The 18,804-nt window shown below is 39.1% G+C and overlaps 1 protein-coding gene across 3 annotated transcripts in view; it reads right to left on the reverse strand.

The window, feature by feature from the left end:
- Positions 1 to 18,804, reverse strand: part of ATP8B4 (ATPase phospholipid transporting 8B4 (putative)) — a 249,725-nt gene that overhangs the window by 34,974 nt on the left and 195,947 nt on the right. For all 3 annotated transcript variants that reach the window (XM_040969053.1, XM_040969054.1, XM_040969052.1), the window contains exons 18-23: positions 18,195 to 18,359; positions 16,937 to 17,048; positions 15,049 to 15,154; positions 5,286 to 5,433; positions 2,298 to 2,481; positions 1,549 to 1,772 (exon numbers count right to left, since the gene is read on the reverse strand). In XM_040969053.1, the coding sequence (XP_040824987.1) occupies positions 1,549 to 1,772; positions 2,298 to 2,481; positions 5,286 to 5,433; positions 15,049 to 15,154; positions 16,937 to 17,048; positions 18,195 to 18,359 (939 nt within the window). The remainder of the gene's footprint in view (positions 1 to 1,548; positions 1,773 to 2,297; positions 2,482 to 5,285; positions 5,434 to 15,048; positions 15,155 to 16,936; positions 17,049 to 18,194; positions 18,360 to 18,804) is intronic.

The following is an 18,804-nucleotide window of genomic DNA, read 5'->3' on the forward strand; positions in this document are numbered from 1 at the left end:
TTGAACGTACGTTCAGTTTCACGTTAACGCTATGAAAACCAAAGACAATATGACAATGAACCTGCTTGCTTAAGCTTGGTGTGTCTGCAAATACTACTAACCACTTCTCTGGGTCCTAAGAGGTCTCCAAGGTCAAGCTATCCCTTTAGAGTGCTGAGAGTCGCTCTTCAGGCCAAACTTCAGTATTTTAAAAATGAAATCTCTCACAGAAACACTCCTCAGCAAACAACCTTGCATTATATGGAGGGCAAGTCACCAGGTGAGGAAGACTTAGGTCACGTCCCTGTTCTTGTCATTTTTCTGAGGGAAAAAAAGAATTGTGGACATATAAACAGTCTCATCCCATGCCTGCCTTGAAGCAGAACTAAGATTTCTATTTCTGAGAGAAAAAAAAAAAAGATTCTGCTTTGCTTCAACTGTCAAAAGAATACCAAAAAAGCAAAAATAATAACCTAGTAAATTTTTGTTATTTTTTTATTCCTAGTCAACTTTTCATTCTGGGAATATTATCCTTAAAAGTGAAAAATTGGGAATGGATACAGGTGTGTCACACTTTAAGAAATCTCAGCTTCCCAGAAGAAGGGAAAATGAACACAACATATTTTTCTCATGAAAAAGGATCCACCAATCCTTCTTGGAACCTTAAAATGATATAAAATAGCAAAATTTAACTTATTCTCAATCTTTTCTTGAGTAAGGTAGTTGAAAAATAGTTTCATGAAGCTATCATCAAAACCAATGTCATTGATAAAACTCAAAATGAACTAAGAGCAATTGAAGAAATATCTGTAAGAAGGATAGTTCTCATTTCATTCTGCAGCACAATATTTTCTCTTTCTTGATGGTGGTGTCCAAAGTACGAATATCATAGCCATATTCAAATTTTCACTAAAAACTATTTTGTATTCATAAGTTTAAATAAACACAAAGATCATATATTTCCTAGTTGGTACCTGCAGTCAAAACTTTCCTGATATCCAAGATAAGGGGATAAATATCTATCTTTTAAAATGGATATTAACAGATATAAAATATAGAATCCTAACTTGTTAATTTGCTCATTTTTCTTACTTTTACCAGCTTTATCTTTAGATCAACTTATAGCTGAACCTGCTGTCAAAACAGCTTTGATGTCAGGGTATCAGTTGCTTCTTCCTGACTAACACCACACTGTAAGCCCAACATGTTTAGTGTGTTAGGTAAGTTAACACCTCCCAATACCTCTTGTGTTTCTCAGACATCTGTTCTAAATGAAACCTGTACGTCAAGCTTACCTGTCATTATACCGAAACAGGCCAATAAAAGCTAACAAAACAGAACAAAATAAAAATAACACATACTCATGAACAGCCAGAACTGACTGACTACGTCTAAGAAATTAGCTAAATACATATTTTTCTAGGATTCAAAGCTCAAGTTAGTTATCAATCGCACAACAGTGTCACTTGCCTCAGTTGTAGAGAAATGTTTTGTATTGATTAGTCAGTAGCCATAAAGAATAAGTAACCATAAAAATAGTAAATATCCACAAAAATGCTTTTTACCAACCTGGGCTGAGAAACCACAGAAGAAACCAAACCAGAAATGCACGAGTGTGAATGCAAAATTCTTATAGAAGAAATAATACAAGAATTTGCACATTCGTAAATAGGACCATCTTCCATGAACAAGCAGGAGCCTTTGGAGGTATCTGAACTGTGCAAAGGAATAGTCGCTGGCTAAGACCGCCTGTAAGCCTTCTTGTCCACTGATGCCAACACCAATGTGAGCACCTACAAAGGGAAGAAGGAACATCTCATTCCCATAACAAAAACACAGCTCTTCGGGGGGAGATCATTGTTTCTCTTTTATGCCATTGATTTATGGAAACCTTACAGCTGTACAAATGAGAAGTTTTCACACATATTATCTCATGAAACATGACAGATGTATATCCCAGTTTTGTTAATAAGGAGTTCAAGAACTTGCCCACGTATTTCTAAGTATTCAAGATGTGGCTAAACCCCCTTATTACAAATAGAGATCTGGTGTTCCTTCATCCACACTGTAGTTACCCATCTCACCACACAGTATAAAGCAACCAGTGTCATTTCCTCACCAAAATACATGATTTAATTAAAGATAGATGTTTTAATTAAAGATAGATGTTAATGATGGAATCCCTGGACCCAGATATTATCCTGTTTAGACTCACCATCAAAATGACATTTTCATGCATGCTGTATTATACAGTGGCAAATGCTCAAACAGACCATTCCATGAACACAACCTGCTCCATTAAGCGAATTTCCCCTTACTTTTAATCATGCTGACATCATTGGCTCCATCGCCGATGGCCAGAGTGACAGCATTTCTGTGTGTCTTCACCAGCTCTACTACTTGGGCTTTCTGCAGTGGGGTGACTCGGCAGCAAACCACAGTCTTACACATGCAGGCGAGCTCTAGCAGATCATTCTTGACATCACTTTCTAGGGCATGGGCCTGGGTTAGTTTTTAAAAATGCAAAAAGAACAGGAAATGAGAGATAATTCAGGAAGAAAATGTCTTATTTGCTCACCAATTTCTCTCACTTACTTCAACAGGTCCTGGTTGATTCAAGGTCACACAAGCAACAAAAACTACCAGAATGAACTTCCCAGTGAACTTACACTGTGTACCCAGAAATTTTAAAAGGAAAATGAAAAGACATTGCCCTTGCAAATATCCTCTTTCACTCTTTATTATACTTCTTTGGTGAGATATAGTGAAATGTTGGAGAAAGATCAAGAAACCAGTAAGATTAGTGAAAGCAGAAGACAGAATGTGTCTGCCCCCTCAGCATGTATAGAGCGAACCTCTACGATAGTGATGGGCTTTTTGCTTCCTTGGCAGTATTGTTTTGTGTAGTTAATATTTATTGTGGTGGTCGTTAGCATGCGGGCAAGATAAATGGGAGGGGATCTGGGCATTGGCCCTTGTAAGACATAGTGACCAAAGCCAAGGCCTGGCCAAAGGGTTGCATACAACCCTGATTCAGACAAGTCCTGCAACCATGCCATGTTGGTTCAGATATGAGCACAAAAGTGTTCTGTGAAATGCCAAGAAACTACAATTACTTGTCTGTAAATTATTTCATTTCACATTCTTTAAGAAACACAGTATGAGGAAAAAACAGTATTGTTGAGTGAATTTTCAGCAAGAGACTCATAGCCCATCATATTTGAGCCCTTTCTACTATCACCTTTATTTTTAAACTTTATTTTCCTTGTTCCAATTGCTTGTTTCCCATGTCTTAATGGTTTCTTTCTTAGTTCTGCTCCTTTATAGTTGCTGTCACTGCTACTTGAAAATAATTCCTCCAAGAGGTCTTCCCTGATTTTCCACACGGAACTAAGTGTGTCTGCCTCTATGCTCAAGGCACTATATTAATTCCATTTTTGGGTCATATTATATGATTCCCTCTCCTGCTAGACAATAATTCTTAAGAATCATGCACAATTTACATCCTTTTTCTCATATTCTAGCAATGTTCTCGGCAGGCTTAATAAATGTTAGTGGTATATATAGATGGGTGGTTGAATATAAAAATATAACTTGGGTAGAGAAAATTCTCATATCCAAGCCTGTAATGCCTAGAGAAAGCTGTAATGTGGCATTCTCAGGTAGCACTGCCTCTTCCAGAAAAGGCAGCATGAGACTGTGGGTCTTTCTCAGAATGACCCCCTTTTCTCTCATTATGATCAGTAAGAAACCTAGACTAACACCTACAGGGCAAAAGCCCAGTTACATTCTGGATTTAGTAAATGTGAATCAGGATTTGAAATTAAACTGAAAACAACTTCTGACCATTTTAGCAACTACATGGCCAATTCTCCCTAAATACATCTTTTATTTATTTTTTAATTTTTTTTAAATTACATTGCATTATGTGACACGGTTTTTTAGGCACTGGGATTCCCCCTACCCCTCCCCCAACCTTTCCCCCATGGTGGATTCCTCCACTTGCTGCATTGCCACAGTTCAAGTTCAGTTGAGGTTCTTTCATTGCAAGCATATACCAAGCATAGAGTTCAAAAGGACATTTCTTGGTTTGTGAGCTTGAGGCTTAGAAGCTGAGGGGGCCCTCAAAGAACATCTATCTTAGCTTTCTTTTACGAAACTCATAGACAAGTAAGTTGTTACCAGAGCACACTAACCTCATCACTCATTGGCTTTCCTGAGCTTGCAGATTAACCAAAGTCCAACTCATCAGGGACCCTGTCCGTACTTGTGGCCCCTGAGCCACCAGCTCGAAGGCCCACCTGACAGCCTCAATGGCTGACAGCTGCTGTTCATCTCTGTGAGGGAGAAGTTCGTGTCATCTGGACAAACTTTCAACAGAGCTTGGCCTGCAGCTGAGCTCTGTAACTTTCCATGGTGTAGAAGGCAACACATCATTACGTCTGGAATCCAGCTGGATAATGCTCTAAGCACTAAGAGCTAACAGACAGATGATCACACAGGGAAAAAGACAATACACTCCTATCCAACTTCTTTTGTCCTCTAAGAAACTGTCTACAAGAAGATACAACATTTATTTTCCAAACTCCAAAGTGAAAAACGATCATCAAAGCCAGAGAAAGATGTGAGATTAGTTCTTTGTGCATATAAATGATAGCTTCACTGGAGTGCAATTGGCCCTTTTGTATTCTAAACTAGAAACTCAGAAGAGCATTTTGATATTTGTTCAAGATTTGGAACCTGAACTACATTAAAAGCACAATGCAAGTTTATTCTATTATGACAAAAAACAGATTTCCTAATCAAAGCAAATTGTTTGGCATTACTTTAAATGCTGCTATTGAGAAAAAAAACAGCAAAGGTATCTTAATGGCAATAATTTGGTGTGGTAATTGTATGAAGGTCAAGTTGTGCTCTGCAAATGACAAACATTAGCAAGAGCAATAATTACAATAGATCCATCCAGTCGCATTATTTTAATTAAATAACAGTAAACTGTGACACTCCCACTTAAACAAGCACTTAAATAACAAGGCTAAGCGGTCTAGAGTCATTTAGACAAGATTGATATTCTGTGAATTCAGTACTTTTCCAGCCTCCTTTTCACTGTGTTTGTTCAAATAATATTGTATGAAACATATATTAGAAGTTTCCTTTCCTCTGCAAACAGGAAATCATCATGGATGCCCTATTTCTTCTAGTGTCATTTATTTGGAAAACACAAAAGGCGGTCTCATTAGGACAGCACAAAAGAGATGATGATTGGGGTGAAAGAAAGGAAGGACAAAAGCCTTAAGCAAACTCACCAGACTGTGGCCATTGATGATTAAGGCATATTCTCCTGTTACAGTCTCATCTACAACGGAATTCAGCTCCTGCTGCTGTTTTCTTTCACAGTCTACCAAGCTATTGGAAACACTTCCGTTTTGTCCAAATAAATTTTCCTTTGCTTTTCTTAAAGGAGAGGGGAAAAGTGAATCACAAAGTGTACAGAGCATACCTATTAACTCGAACAAGAGACTGGCCTAGAGGTAAAATCATTTCATCACTGTTCAAACAGAATATGGCATGATATCCAGTTTTAGTAAGCAAGCTAGATAATTCTCTAATACAGACATCCTCTTAAATGTCCAACTTACAGAAAGTCGAAGGGTAAACATAATGAAAGCAGAATCATCATGTACATCATGAATGACCTAAAAATTAAATCACCATCGGGAGCTAGGTTTGAACTAGGAAATCACTTTTTTAAATGCATTTATTTATTTGAAAGGCAGAGTTACAGAAAGATTGTCCATCTGCTGGTTCACTCCCCCAGATGGCTGCAATTGCCAGGGCTGGGTCAGACCAAAGCCATTACCCTCTTCAGGGACTCACATATTGGTAGCAGGGGCCCAAACTCTTGAGCCATCTTAGCTGCTTTTCCCAAGCTATATGTAGAGAGCTGGATGGGAAATGGATCAGCTGGGACATGAATTGGTGCACATATGGGGTACCAACATCCCAAGTAGCGGCTTTATCCACTACACCACAGTACCCATGATCAATAGGAAAACTTGATAGATTCTGTAGATAGGGCGGTCAGAGCTTTAAGGACTTTGGAGCCTACCAGGTCAGGCAATACTGCTAGATAATGGAAAGTGAAAAACTAAAAACGATTGATAAAATCTTATAGGAATTCATGCTAAGTAAGTATATAAAATATGTTTGTTAATGTGAAATACAATGTAATATGATCTGGATAAAAACAACAGTCCTGCAAGAAACATTTTCAATGTTAATTTATTTATTTGAAGGCAAAATTACAGAGAGGGATAAATATATACCTCTTCCCACTGAGCTATTCCCAAATGGTCACAATGGCCAGAGTCAGGTCAGGTCAACAGAAGGAGCCCTTGTGTTGTGTTCTACCACTTCCTTAAGAGTGGTAGAAGCCCAAGAACTGGGGTCATCCCCTGCTGATTTCTCAGGCATTTTAGTAGGGAGTTGAACAGGAAGTGGGGTAGCCAGGATTCAAACTGAGATTCCAATATGGAATGCTGACATTGAAGGTGATGGCTCAACCCACTGTACAATAATGGCTCCAAAACACATGCTTCATAAAACTGGATACTATAATTATTAGTACTAACTGAATTGGCATAATTACTGTAGTGGAATAATTTAAGGAAAACTTGTATTCAGCAACTCAGACAGTGGAATAAATCTGAGAAAGAACTAGAGACACTGAAGTGCCCAGGTTTCTTGCAAATGGAAATTCTCCCCATGCTCTAGTTCTAATGAGCTGAACAACCCTACCCTACATCAGCCCATCCATCTCTGCTGTGTGAGAGGAAGCTCGCCTGCTGATGAAACACCCTTAGAAGTGGTATTTAACTGTTCCCTTCAAAATGCAAAGATGATGACTTTAAAGGAAGAGCGATTTCTTTCCAAGGACCTCCTCCCTTGCCCTGTGGAGGGGGGGAGGTGACTAGCTTTGAATCAACATGGGGCAAGCTTCAGTGACAATTGAAGCTTCAAGGACAACCAAGAAGCTACTCAGCAGGTCACCCTTGCATAAAGCCTACAGCAGATAACCATGTCATGACATGTCCCTCTCCATCCCTAAAACACATGGTGCTATGGCATGAAGAATGTCAGAGAGACACGTTCCTTAGTGTCCCCAAACTACCCCTAACATTTTCTGTCATAAATAGCATCCAGAAGGAATTGGCAATGGGAGACAGACCAGATAACAGATGTTTTATCTTACTGGAAAATTAAATGGTTCTCCCATAGGGTCCTACGATATAGAAAACATTGATTAAAATGATTCTTTGTAGGGGATTGGCATCATGGTACAGTGGATTAAAGGTCCACCTGTCGTGGTGGTATCCCAAACTACAGTGCCAGTTCGAGTCCCAGCTGCTCTCCTTCTGATCCAGCTCCCTGCTGAGGTAGCTGGGAAGGTAGTGAAGAATATTCCAAGAACTTGGACCTCTACCACCTTTTGGAAGACCAAGATGAAGTTCTGCCTGGCCTAGCACCAATGGTCTTACCTTTTGGGGGAAAGAAACAGAGAAAAGATGTGCTTGTCTTCTTCTCTCCCTCTCTTTCTGCCACTGTCTTTCGAATAAATAATTTTGCCTTCACCGAAAGACAGGATTTTACACTGAAGCTCCTCAGAAAATGACCTCTATCCCAAAATAACTTAGTCCTCAGCCTGCTGATTATTTAAAGCTGCAGTCTTAATTGTTTGCATTCTAAATTTTAAAACAAAGAACAAAACCCAAAATGTTACCTATCTTCTGCTTATGCTGTCCAGGACCAAAATCACAGGCCACATTTAGAAACCCACAGGTCACATGGCCCTGGCCCCAGGGATGATAACATAGACTTAGCACGCACTTTGCAGAATCCAAAAATAATACTATTCATCAAGTCAGAGTGCCACGTGTGAAATGTAGGGGAGGCGGGGGATGGAGGTGGAACAGCCATAAAAATTCTTGTTTCAAGTAGGAGGGTGGGGTATCTTCAGCAGATAGCCATGTCATGACATGTCCCACTGCATCCCTAAAACACATGGTGCTATGGCATGAAGAATGTCAGAGAGACACGTTCCTTAGAAATTGGCAGTCCTCTGACAGCCCTGCAGAGCCCATCGATTGAGTCTTTAGAGAGTACTATGGTGGAAAGATCTCCTGAGGTTTCCTTTTAAGTTAAGTCCTCACTTGCTGTATAAATGACTCAATCTCTGTTTTCCCCCCAGAGAATGAAAACATTCCAAAGAAGGGTGAAGTTCATGAAAGTGCTGGCTGCAATTCTATTTACTTAGGACTTTTTTCCCTTAAACTGTCTTCCTAACATCTGACAATGAACCCTTTTCCAGATAATGACAGTTTTTCCGGCCCTGCTTAAATTCCCACTGATCTCTCCACACAGGCCAAGGTCTCCTTGCCAGACTGGGTTCTCACGTTTTCAGACCTTTTGCCCATACTCCATAGCTGCCCTTGCTTTATATTTCTGGAACTTAGCTCTTCAAACACCAGCTGGTTCTCACAAAAAAAAAACACAATGTATGAGAGGAGGGGGAAAGCTCCGCATAATTCCTTGCAATGAATATGCACTATACATTTTTGCAGGGAGAACACATGATGTTTAACCACAGAACACAAATAACAAACGCTAAAACAAAAGAGTGCCTGTGCTTTTCCAAGCTTAGCATGAAGGGCACTTTATAACAGCATTGGCATCCGGAAATGTATTAATACTTGAGGTGACCATGGCATTCCCAGCCCCGTGCCACCACAAACACAGCAAAGCACAATGAGGTCCATGCCAGCTCGCACACAATCCATCAAGAAGAAAAGAGATGGCAGGAGAAAGGGTCACTCTGTCAGTTCTCTTAAGGCTCTCTACCTATGTTCAACTGCTAAAAGAGTGTGTTAGGTAATGGACTAAAACCCTTACACTAAACTTAGGAGATCATCTGTGCTTTGAAACCAGAGCTAGACCTCTGAGCAGGAAATCTGCAGTCCTGGGGGCAGGCCTGAGCTCTGCCTCTGACTGTTTTTGATGATCTGACTGCAGTCACCTGGTTAATCAAACAGACCCATGGTGAGATCCCAGGTCTTCTGGTTCCTAGACATTGGACTACAACACCTCACTGCTTTATACATAGTCACAGACTGCTTCTGTATTGCATCAAGGCAAAGTGCCCGAGGGACAGTTAGAGGGACAGCACTGCTCTGTAAACAGTACAGGAAGAGAAAGAGTACATAAAATTTTGCTTTCAAGCCCCAGACCCATCTCTTACCCAAGAGACCTGTTAAGACATTCAATCCCTGAATCTGTTTTATTGTTAGAAATTAGGTCACATTAGACATTGGTGGTCAAACTGGTTGGTATACCAGTTATAGTCCAAATATATACCAGCTCTGAAAACCTAGGCAGCTGCCCCAGAATCTATTAGAAGACCTCCAAGATTATTTACATGTCCCCAAATTGTATGATTTATGATTTAGACAACTAAAACATTTTTCCCCGATGACTAGAAGCTGGGTATTTGGGCCAGCATGCATTTTGCTTAGCCCACACACTGCTTTAAAGACACTCCAAGGGTGATGTTCCTTGCACCAGATGCCCCACCACTCACTCATGTTTCTAAGTAGCCCAGATCGTACAATCTATGTGGACCCATAGTCATTTGCACTTGAGGCTACTACTCATTGTAACACCCGTCTACTAAACAACTGCACCTTATATTTACTGAAAAGAAAATATCACTTCATTGGTATATTGGTGGGATACACTCTAGCATCAGTGGTCTAATCAGATGACGAACATGAATTTTCCAGCAATGGAACATGTACTGAAGACCAAAAAAATGAAACACAAAAGGAGTATTCCTGTTAGACGAAGCACAAATATATTCTCAATCTTTTTCTTTTGGGCAGAAGACATAGGTCCTGGTAAAACACAATCAATACAATCATCTGAGAAACCGTAACAAGGTTGAATTGTAGAATTCTGGCTATACCCTTAATACCTAAGCAGCTGTGCCAGCAAAATCAACCCAGGACTCAAATTGTCTAAAACGGTTTCAAGATTAAATTTGAAACAAGCCGTATGTATGATATGCGTGAAAATTACATATCGATGTTTATGACATAAACTAAACACATTTGACAGGTTTAAATGTAAGCATTTAGGTCATTTCCTTCCAATAGCTACTTCTTTTGATACGCTTTAGCTTTTTTTTGCCATGAACTCACTCTGAACTTGAAAGCATAACATGAGAGAGCAGAATGGTGCAAATTTATGATTTCAGTATTTCATCCCCATAGCAACGGATTTATAATGAAACAAGACTAGCCATATACAGAACACCTTTGAGCAATAGATTCTGTGGATCTTCTATCTTCCTCTAATATTAAACCACTAAATGAATGTATTCTCTAAATACAGCAATTCTTCTTACGTAGATTTTTTTTTTAACAAATATCACTTCTGTCTTACACTTCAGGAAAGGAGTCACAGCCTGATCTGCCAGTCAGTTGAAAAAGGTAGTTTCAAGGGTGCTGAAATATCAATTCTAACAGGAAAAATCTTTTCTCCCAACTATCTGTCTTACATTAAAAAATATATATAATATATTATATAATATATTACACAATATATACATACTTATATTTTATATTATGCATAATATAATATATAAAAGATATTGTGCATAATATATACTTATATATGATAATATAAATATATTATGCATAATTATATAATTATATATAACATAATATATTATATCTGTAATTTGTGGGCCCAGCTCAGTAGCCCAGCAGCTAAATGCTCGCCTTGCACAGGCCAAGATTCCATACGGGCACTGGTTCATATCCCAGAGGCCCCACTTTCCTTTCAGCTGCCTGCTTGTGGCCTGGAAAAGCAGTCAAGGATGGCCCAAAGCCTTCGGACCCTGCACCCGTGTGGGAGACTTGGAGGAAACTCCTGGCTCCTGGCTTCAGATCAGCTCAGCTGCAGCCATTGCAGCTACCTGGGAAGCAAACCAGTGTACAGAGTCCTTCCTCTCTGTCTTTCCTCCTCTCTGTGAATCTTTCTATTAAAAACAAATAAATCTTTTTTAAAAAAGATAATTCAAAATTCCTTTTCTGATAGCAGCAGCATGACATGAACGGGACTATGCAGACAATACAAAGAGCCATAAGAAAGAAATGATCCACAATATTGTTGCCCATGGATAATCATTACATCCCTCGAAATCTGGCATGTAGGAAGACAGATGCAAGGACTCTTATATGTGTATAAGGTTGTCACATGTACCTTACTTACAAAAAAAAGGGACCATTCTATGCACGAGGTTTTGTAGCCTCATTCTCATTTAATAAATCTACTAGGAACATCTCTCATGCCATCATTACTTTCATCGACTCATATAATATTCCATTACATGTTTATTTATAAGCCGCAGTATTAACAATATCCATCATGGCTGAGTATTTGAACTAATTTCCTAAAATTCTAGTTGATTCAGCAGTAACTATTTCTTTATGCACAGAGTATTTTCTTAGAGAAATTCCTAGGATATTGAGTCAAATATTCATATATGTAATTTTGAGGTATACGAGTAATTTGCCCTCTAGAGAGTGCCTGTCCATTGACACTACGGACAGTGTCATAATAATTCACACATCTCCACATTCCATTTCTTAAATGACAGTTACATCTTCAGTTAGCTAACCAAATGGAGCTAAACAAAGTCTGGAGGCAGTACCTCATGCAACCCTTCTCCAACCAGAAGCATGCCTTGCCTTGGAGGGATCCGTCAAAGCCCAACACAGAAGAGGAGGGGGGAGACTCAAACTCTTGCTTTTTGAACAGTGAACAGTCGAATCCTCTAACAGTGTCATCACTCTGAGCTGTGGCCTTTTGAGACTTCCCTGATCAGACTTTATGAGAAGGAAAGTTTCTTCAAGTCTCCAACACTAATCCTTAAGGGACTCACAGCCTAAAATATTTCCAAAATGAGAACAACAGAAAGAAAAGACTTTTTCCATTTTCAACCCTAGCCTAGGGGAGACTGTGAGGAACTTCAAACCAGCAGAAGGCTATATCTATATATCGATATATCAATATCTCTCTCTATATATATATGTCATGACCTACACCTTAGATTGGTAGTGGATGCAGGTAATAAGATGCTCAAATATGTTTAGGGGATTTAATTATCTACCCAGGGTACAATGCCATAGAGGAAAAGCATTTGAGCAACCTGGAACTGGTCACGTAAGAACCCAAGTCTATTCCAAGAGAAAGCTGAACAGAAGCACAGTCCTACCCCCTACCGTTTCCCTACGCGGATGCGAAAGTCAGCTAAGAGGGAGAGCCAGCGACCCAAAGACATCAGAAACCAGACGGACACCCACAAGCCGGAAGCCCCAGGTGGCAGCCAGGGAGATGCTGATGAGCAATGACAAGTGGGGCAACTGGACATCCCCAAATTGGAACTCAACTCAACTGAAATTGTGTAACTTAATTATTCTGTCATCGGGGAGAGAAGGGGCTCCAATTCAGTTTTAGAAAACTGGAAGGGTTCCTGCCATTGCACGCCTAACAGTATTTTGGGCTATTTCTTTTTGCCCCCAATCCAATTCCAAGTCCTATCCATTCTACCTCCAAAAAACTGTCCTGGCTCTTTACTTCCCCACTGTTGCACACTCTGTTGTTACTGGGAAAAATTTAGTGAAATAGTTCTTGGTGGTAGCAAAACTAGTGGATGAAGGGAAGATGGAGAGAGAGAGAGAGGAAGTAGCAAAGAAATGAGGAAACCCACCAGATAGCTATATTTAAATTCCTGTTTCATACAATCTCCAAATTAAAGCAAAATACCTATCAGATCGATGTCTGTCTCTCCATTTTTAAGAGAAAGGCTAAATGAGAGAAACTAAAATTAATTTAATTAATTAAATTGATTGACAAGATGCCTCAGCAATCACATTTTTAGATTATTATTATAAAAATAAATCAAAGGCGTGTTTTCTGGGACCACATGGCAAGTGAGCAGGGACACAGGCTTGCAGAGCTTGGGCTGCCTCTGTTCAGGTCCCTGTTAAACCACTGACTGCTTGCACAAGCTACTTAGCCTCTCGGCACAGCATTTTTTAAAGTTCTGGGGAAATAATTTCTCAGATTGTTAAATGTCCTTCTATAAGCACAGTAACAGAAAAAGATAACAAAATGCATTGATATTAAGAAATATTTCTCAAAATGAGAGGTTTATCTGTCATTATCTCCAGTTTTGCCACTTAAATATTTTCTGGTACTTTATAGCAACTAAACAAATTTTACAGTAGTCTATATCTAAACTTATATCCACATGTAATCCTAACTATATCAAACTACCTACTTACTGAAAGACTCTTCCTTCTTTATATGCTAACTACTCCAGCTATGGTTCCAAATTTATCTCACCATGAACTACTAGATGCTCATTAAAATAAATTCTCACGCACTATTCTCTGAAGTCTTCAACTGTAGGTCAGAATACAGCAAGGGAATTTGTATTTTTAAGATTTATTTATGTATTTATTTCAAAGGCAGAAAGACACACAGAAAGAGATCCTAAAACAGGTCATTTGCTCCCCACAATGTCCAGGGTTAGATTAGGCCGAGACCAGGACCCTAGAACTCCCGCCAAGCCTCCTAGGTAAGTGTCCAGAGCTCAAGTACTTACGTCTTCATCCTTCGCCTCCTAGGCTCCTTACAGGAAGTTATACTGAAAGCAAAGAGGAATCTGGATTCAAACTGCTAACTCGGACATGGGCACAAGTGTTTGGTGCAGTAGCTTGGCCCACTGTGCCAAATGCCTACCCCTACAAAACTGATAGTTCTACCAAGTGCCATGAATGGTACTTGTCATTCATCACTGCAAGAGACAGCAGGTACTCACCACCGCACAATTTTAAAGGACAGCCTAACATCAATCATTTGAAACTCTGTTCTAAAAATGCCTGGGCATGGTGGGGCATGTGGTTGTTTGATCCTAGCAATCAGGACACTTTTTTTCTCCCAAACTAAAATCACATGATTAACTATTTAGGCTCATGTGAGATATAGATCCCTAGGTAAAAGTGTTATACATTTAGTGATATGTTTTTTGGGTTTGGTTTGTTGTCCTGTACACCCACAGACACATGCATAGACACATACACACAAAACACTTCTTTCTATGTTCCTTGCTGGATGATCTGATTTAGCTTTGCTTTCCTTATCCCTTTCACTCAAATAAACATTAACACTTATAACAGACCAGAGAAGTATCTTGCCTCTCATGGGAAATGTGTCCCTATTGAATAAATTGATCCCAGCGGTTTAGTCCCAAGTTTCCTCAATAAAGACATTAACACTTAAAGTAGTCAAATGTCAAATCCAGGGTCACATAGTTGGTTGGCCACAACCTCGATAATGGAATTCAAGTTTTCAATAAAGCCCAGGAAGATCTGGCCTTAAGAATGGCATGATGCAGGTGGATGTTTGGCACAGTGGTTAAGCATCCATTTGGGAGGCCCACATCCCATATCAGAGTGCCTTAGTTTGAATCCTGGCTCTGCTCCTGATTCCTGTTCACACAAATTCTGGAAAGTAGAACATGGTGGCTTGAATAATTGACTCCATGCCTTCCTCATCAAGCCTGCATTGAGTTGTAGATTCCCAGCTTTGATCTGGCCCAACCTCAGCCATTGTGGGAATCCGGGGAGTGAACTAGTAGATGGGGCCTTTCTCTCTTTCAACCCTCCCTATCCCTGTAAAATAAAATTTTAGAATCATTTTTTGAAAAATATACTTGGGAAGTGTTGGAAACTTGAAGACAATGTTTAATCACTGATGTTAAACTTATCTTTGTCACCAAAATGAATGGGAGTTTAGGAAACAAGTAAAAGAACTCTGCATCAACTTAGGCCCACAGGAATCTGTAGCATAATTTTCCATTTTCTCTGCTACCTGATCTTCCTCCATCTACTTCTTGGCTTCCTTCCCATCCTTACCCCCTTTCACAGTTTCTTCAATAGTTACCTGAGTTCTTCTCGTACTTCTGTTTCAGTGTTTCCTGATATCACAAACACATCATTCATGTCATCAGTCAGCATATTGCAGGCATAACCGACGTTAATTGCCGTTTCTGATATAAAAGAAAAAGCTTATTTAAGTTACTAAAGGATACAGATATATTTTTCATAAAAGTTTTGAGGTCATAGCAGTATTTCTTGGTAGCCTCTTTAATGTCAGAAGAGCACAATGAATGATAAAATACAAATGACTTCAAATAACATACAAGGACCTGATTCCATAATCAGGTAACCATTGCTCAACACATGGAGTAGCATTGTCTATGAATCTCCTTGTGCAGTTTGAAAAGAAATTATAATTCTGATATTAGAACTTTTGAAAATTGTGTAAGATCTTATGATGACAGGTATATGTATAAAACTTTTGACCAGAAGACCCAAAGACTGCCTTTAGTGACCCAAAATATTAAACTTAGCTAAAATGAAGCTATGATATAGTAGGAAAACTGAAAAAGCAAATATACAGTTAGATAACAAAAACACTCTTTGAAAATTGATACAATTTTCCCACATTCAACACTGCTATTTTTTCATTAAATAGAAATTTGGAATTTTAGTAAGATCTCCAAACCAACTAGGATGTCTCTAATAGAAAATTGGAAAATTCCATGATTCTGGCAGTCAATCCATTGATAGAAATGGAGCCAGGGATAGCTAGGTAACTCCTTCCATTTTTAATGCACCTATTTGACTTTTTCAAGTGCTACTGAATCTTCAGACTGTAATTCCTTACTTTTGTCCTACATAAAGGAAGCTAATTCATAAAAAGCTTAGCATATTTTATGTACAAACCATGGAAAGCTTAGCATATTTTATGTATAAACTATGGGAAGTGAAGCTAATTGTGATAAAGTCATAATGGTTGGTAACAATTTAATAATCATACTTGATCAACATCTAATAACTTTCTAGACTCTACTAATGATATACCAAAAGGTTCAACTCTACTATTTCTATTTTATAATCAATTATTTTGATTAAAATTTTAAAGACTGGCTTATTACATCTTCAAATCTTTCAAAGCTTCCAGCAAAACCCAGTAGACATATTCCTAAATATATTAGATATATATCAATATCTTAAATATTAGTATTTACTAGCTAATTAAATTTAATAGATAAGTAATAGCTAATTAAATATTTGCAGTTGACTGTGAAAAGTTTAAAATCACTTCTAAATTACTCCTGTCAGCAAGAAACCCAAAATATATTGATTCCCTTCTGTTTCTTAACATATGCAATATTCTTAACATGAATTTTTCTCTGATGAGTTAGAATTTTCCATCCCTGGAAGTGGGTGAATTCTCACTGTACCATTATATGGGGAGACCTGGAATTCAGCCAGACTCTACTGGCACAGCTGTGGTGGTTGTTAAAAATACCAAAATATTTCCCTAAATGGTTGAGAAACAGCTGCATGCTTGAACTTTCCTAAAGCCTCAAATCCCCAAATATTCCATACCTCAAGAAGCCGTAAGGGTAACCCAAAGTCTCCAAAGTTCTTTTTCAGTCTCAATGTCTGTGTTGGTTAGGGGCAGTGCTCATAGGAACCCATGTTAAATATTTTAGTATTATTGTTGTTAATGTCAACTGTATTTGATGGCAATTGGATCGAAACTCAAGTGATCCCAGTATAGGATATTAAAAGCATCTTGTTACCTTGTTTTTCTTTGCTTATATTTAAAAAGCAGATTAGTATTCTTGCTTCTATTTCAATATTCTCCTATGTAATTGGCAAGACAGATATCTAATTGAGGTTTCTGGTTAATTAAAGATTTGTCATAGAAGTCATCTCTCCCTTTTTCACAGCATCATCATCTTCCATTTCCAAATTACCTTGTTTATCTCCTGTTAAGATCCATATCTTAATATTGGCTAGTGACAAACTTGCAACAGTTTCAATAATACCGTCTTGTAACTTGTCTTCTACAGCAGTGGCACCTAATAGCTTCAATGAAAAATGGACAAAGTTTTGTGTTAATGAGTACAAACAACATACTTAATGTCAGTGGCTTTCAGTCACAAAGCTTCAAGGTCAGGGAACATGAATTGGAGATAGGAATTATTGTCATCAATACAGCAAATTTTCTACTTTTGAAGAAGTAGATTGGAAATATCCCATAGGAAGTTTCTAGATCAAGCCAACTGAATGGCAGGGGTCCGGGAAATTAGAATTTATATGACAGGGTTGCTCAGCTTAAGAAAGACACTAGCATAAATTGTCAGAAGTCATGTGAACATCTAGAGCTCCCCAGCTCCCTACCCCGTATGCATCAACAATGGAGGGGTCCAGGGGAAAGCCCTCACCTCCTGCTCAGGAAGCTCACCACAACACAGTAAAAAAAAATTTGCTCCTACACTATCAGCAGAGGCCATAAACTAAAAATGAAGGTTCCAAGGATCATCTTCCATGTGACAATGAACATGGCATCATCCCTGGTGCCTCACAGCATGCCACTGGAGCTTCGGGAAGAATGATTTCTAAAATAGACCACATTCTGGACAGTACACATACCAGTAGACTCTCATGATCCAAGATAGCTTAGAATATGGCCCTGCTCTGCTTAGCAAACTTCCCCACTCCAAAACAGCAAAGTACAGGGGCTAGCACTATGGCACAGTGAGTTAAGCCACCACCTGTATCGCTTCTCAGCCTTTTGGCTAAGATAAAGTGAAGCCACCACCTGTGATGTCAGCAATCCATATTGGAGTGTCTTTTCAAGTCCTGGCTTCCCCACTTCTGACTCAGCTCCCTGCTAAGGCCTTGCACTCAAGTGGGAATTCTGGGCTCCTAGCTGCAGCCTGGCCCAGCCCCAGCTAATAATAAACAAGTGGATGAAAAGTTTTCTCTCCTTCTCTATACATACATACATACCTCCATCAACCTGCCTTCAAATAAATATCTTTACAAAGAAACAAGTCATAGAACAAGGTGAGAAAAAAGAAAACCCATAGCATCTAAGACATCTCAAAGGCAGTCTACCGTCTTTTATTCCAAGTGCATAAGCCCTTGCTGATCGAAATAAATCTCTTATGTCACTAGAATCATACAAAGCAAACACATACTGTCCTTCCTGCAGACATTAACTCATACCATCAGATCTCTTTCGATTTCTTCATACAGCCCAGCAATCCATTCATCCCTCTCATTTGCCGAAGCATTTGCGTCTTCTAGCATCTTCTGCCATTCTTTAAAGTATTGGTCATCTAGATCTCTATAGGCAATAGCCAAAGTTCGAAGGCCTTCCCCTGCAAATTCCTGCCAGGGAAGACACAGAAACCTTTGTTTCTTGTTTCTAAATAATAAGCACAGCAACAATGAATAATTTTTCTACACAGATTCATTTCACCGCAAGAGGGCTGCTTGTCCATCCTTTCTACCTCCTCAGAAATGTCAGCTGCCATGCATGTGCTTTGTCTTTGATTTCTAAGATGTGAAAACATTCTGAGGAGCTAGCCTTCGCTCTGCAGGCAGCTGAATGCCCATTGAACTATCTTAGCTGAGAGGTGACGAGCAACACTCCTGCCAAGAGACAGCCATTGGAAGTGCATATACATGTGGTCCCCAACCTCTCATTGCCTGGAGAGAATTCTAGGCCATGAGAGGAGCAACATTTCTTGGCTGTCAGCTTTCACTGATGAGGAAAGGACATCACTACACTCAACCCAAAGCCATGGGCTCTCATGAAACTGCAGCGTGATTC

Source organism: Ochotona curzoniae, unplaced genomic scaffold (assembly GCF_017591425.1).
Source record: "Ochotona curzoniae isolate NIBS_2020 unplaced genomic scaffold, NIBS_Ocur_1.0 scaffold_4701, whole genome shotgun sequence".
Lineage (NCBI taxonomy): Eukaryota > Metazoa > Chordata > Mammalia > Lagomorpha > Ochotonidae > Ochotona > Ochotona curzoniae.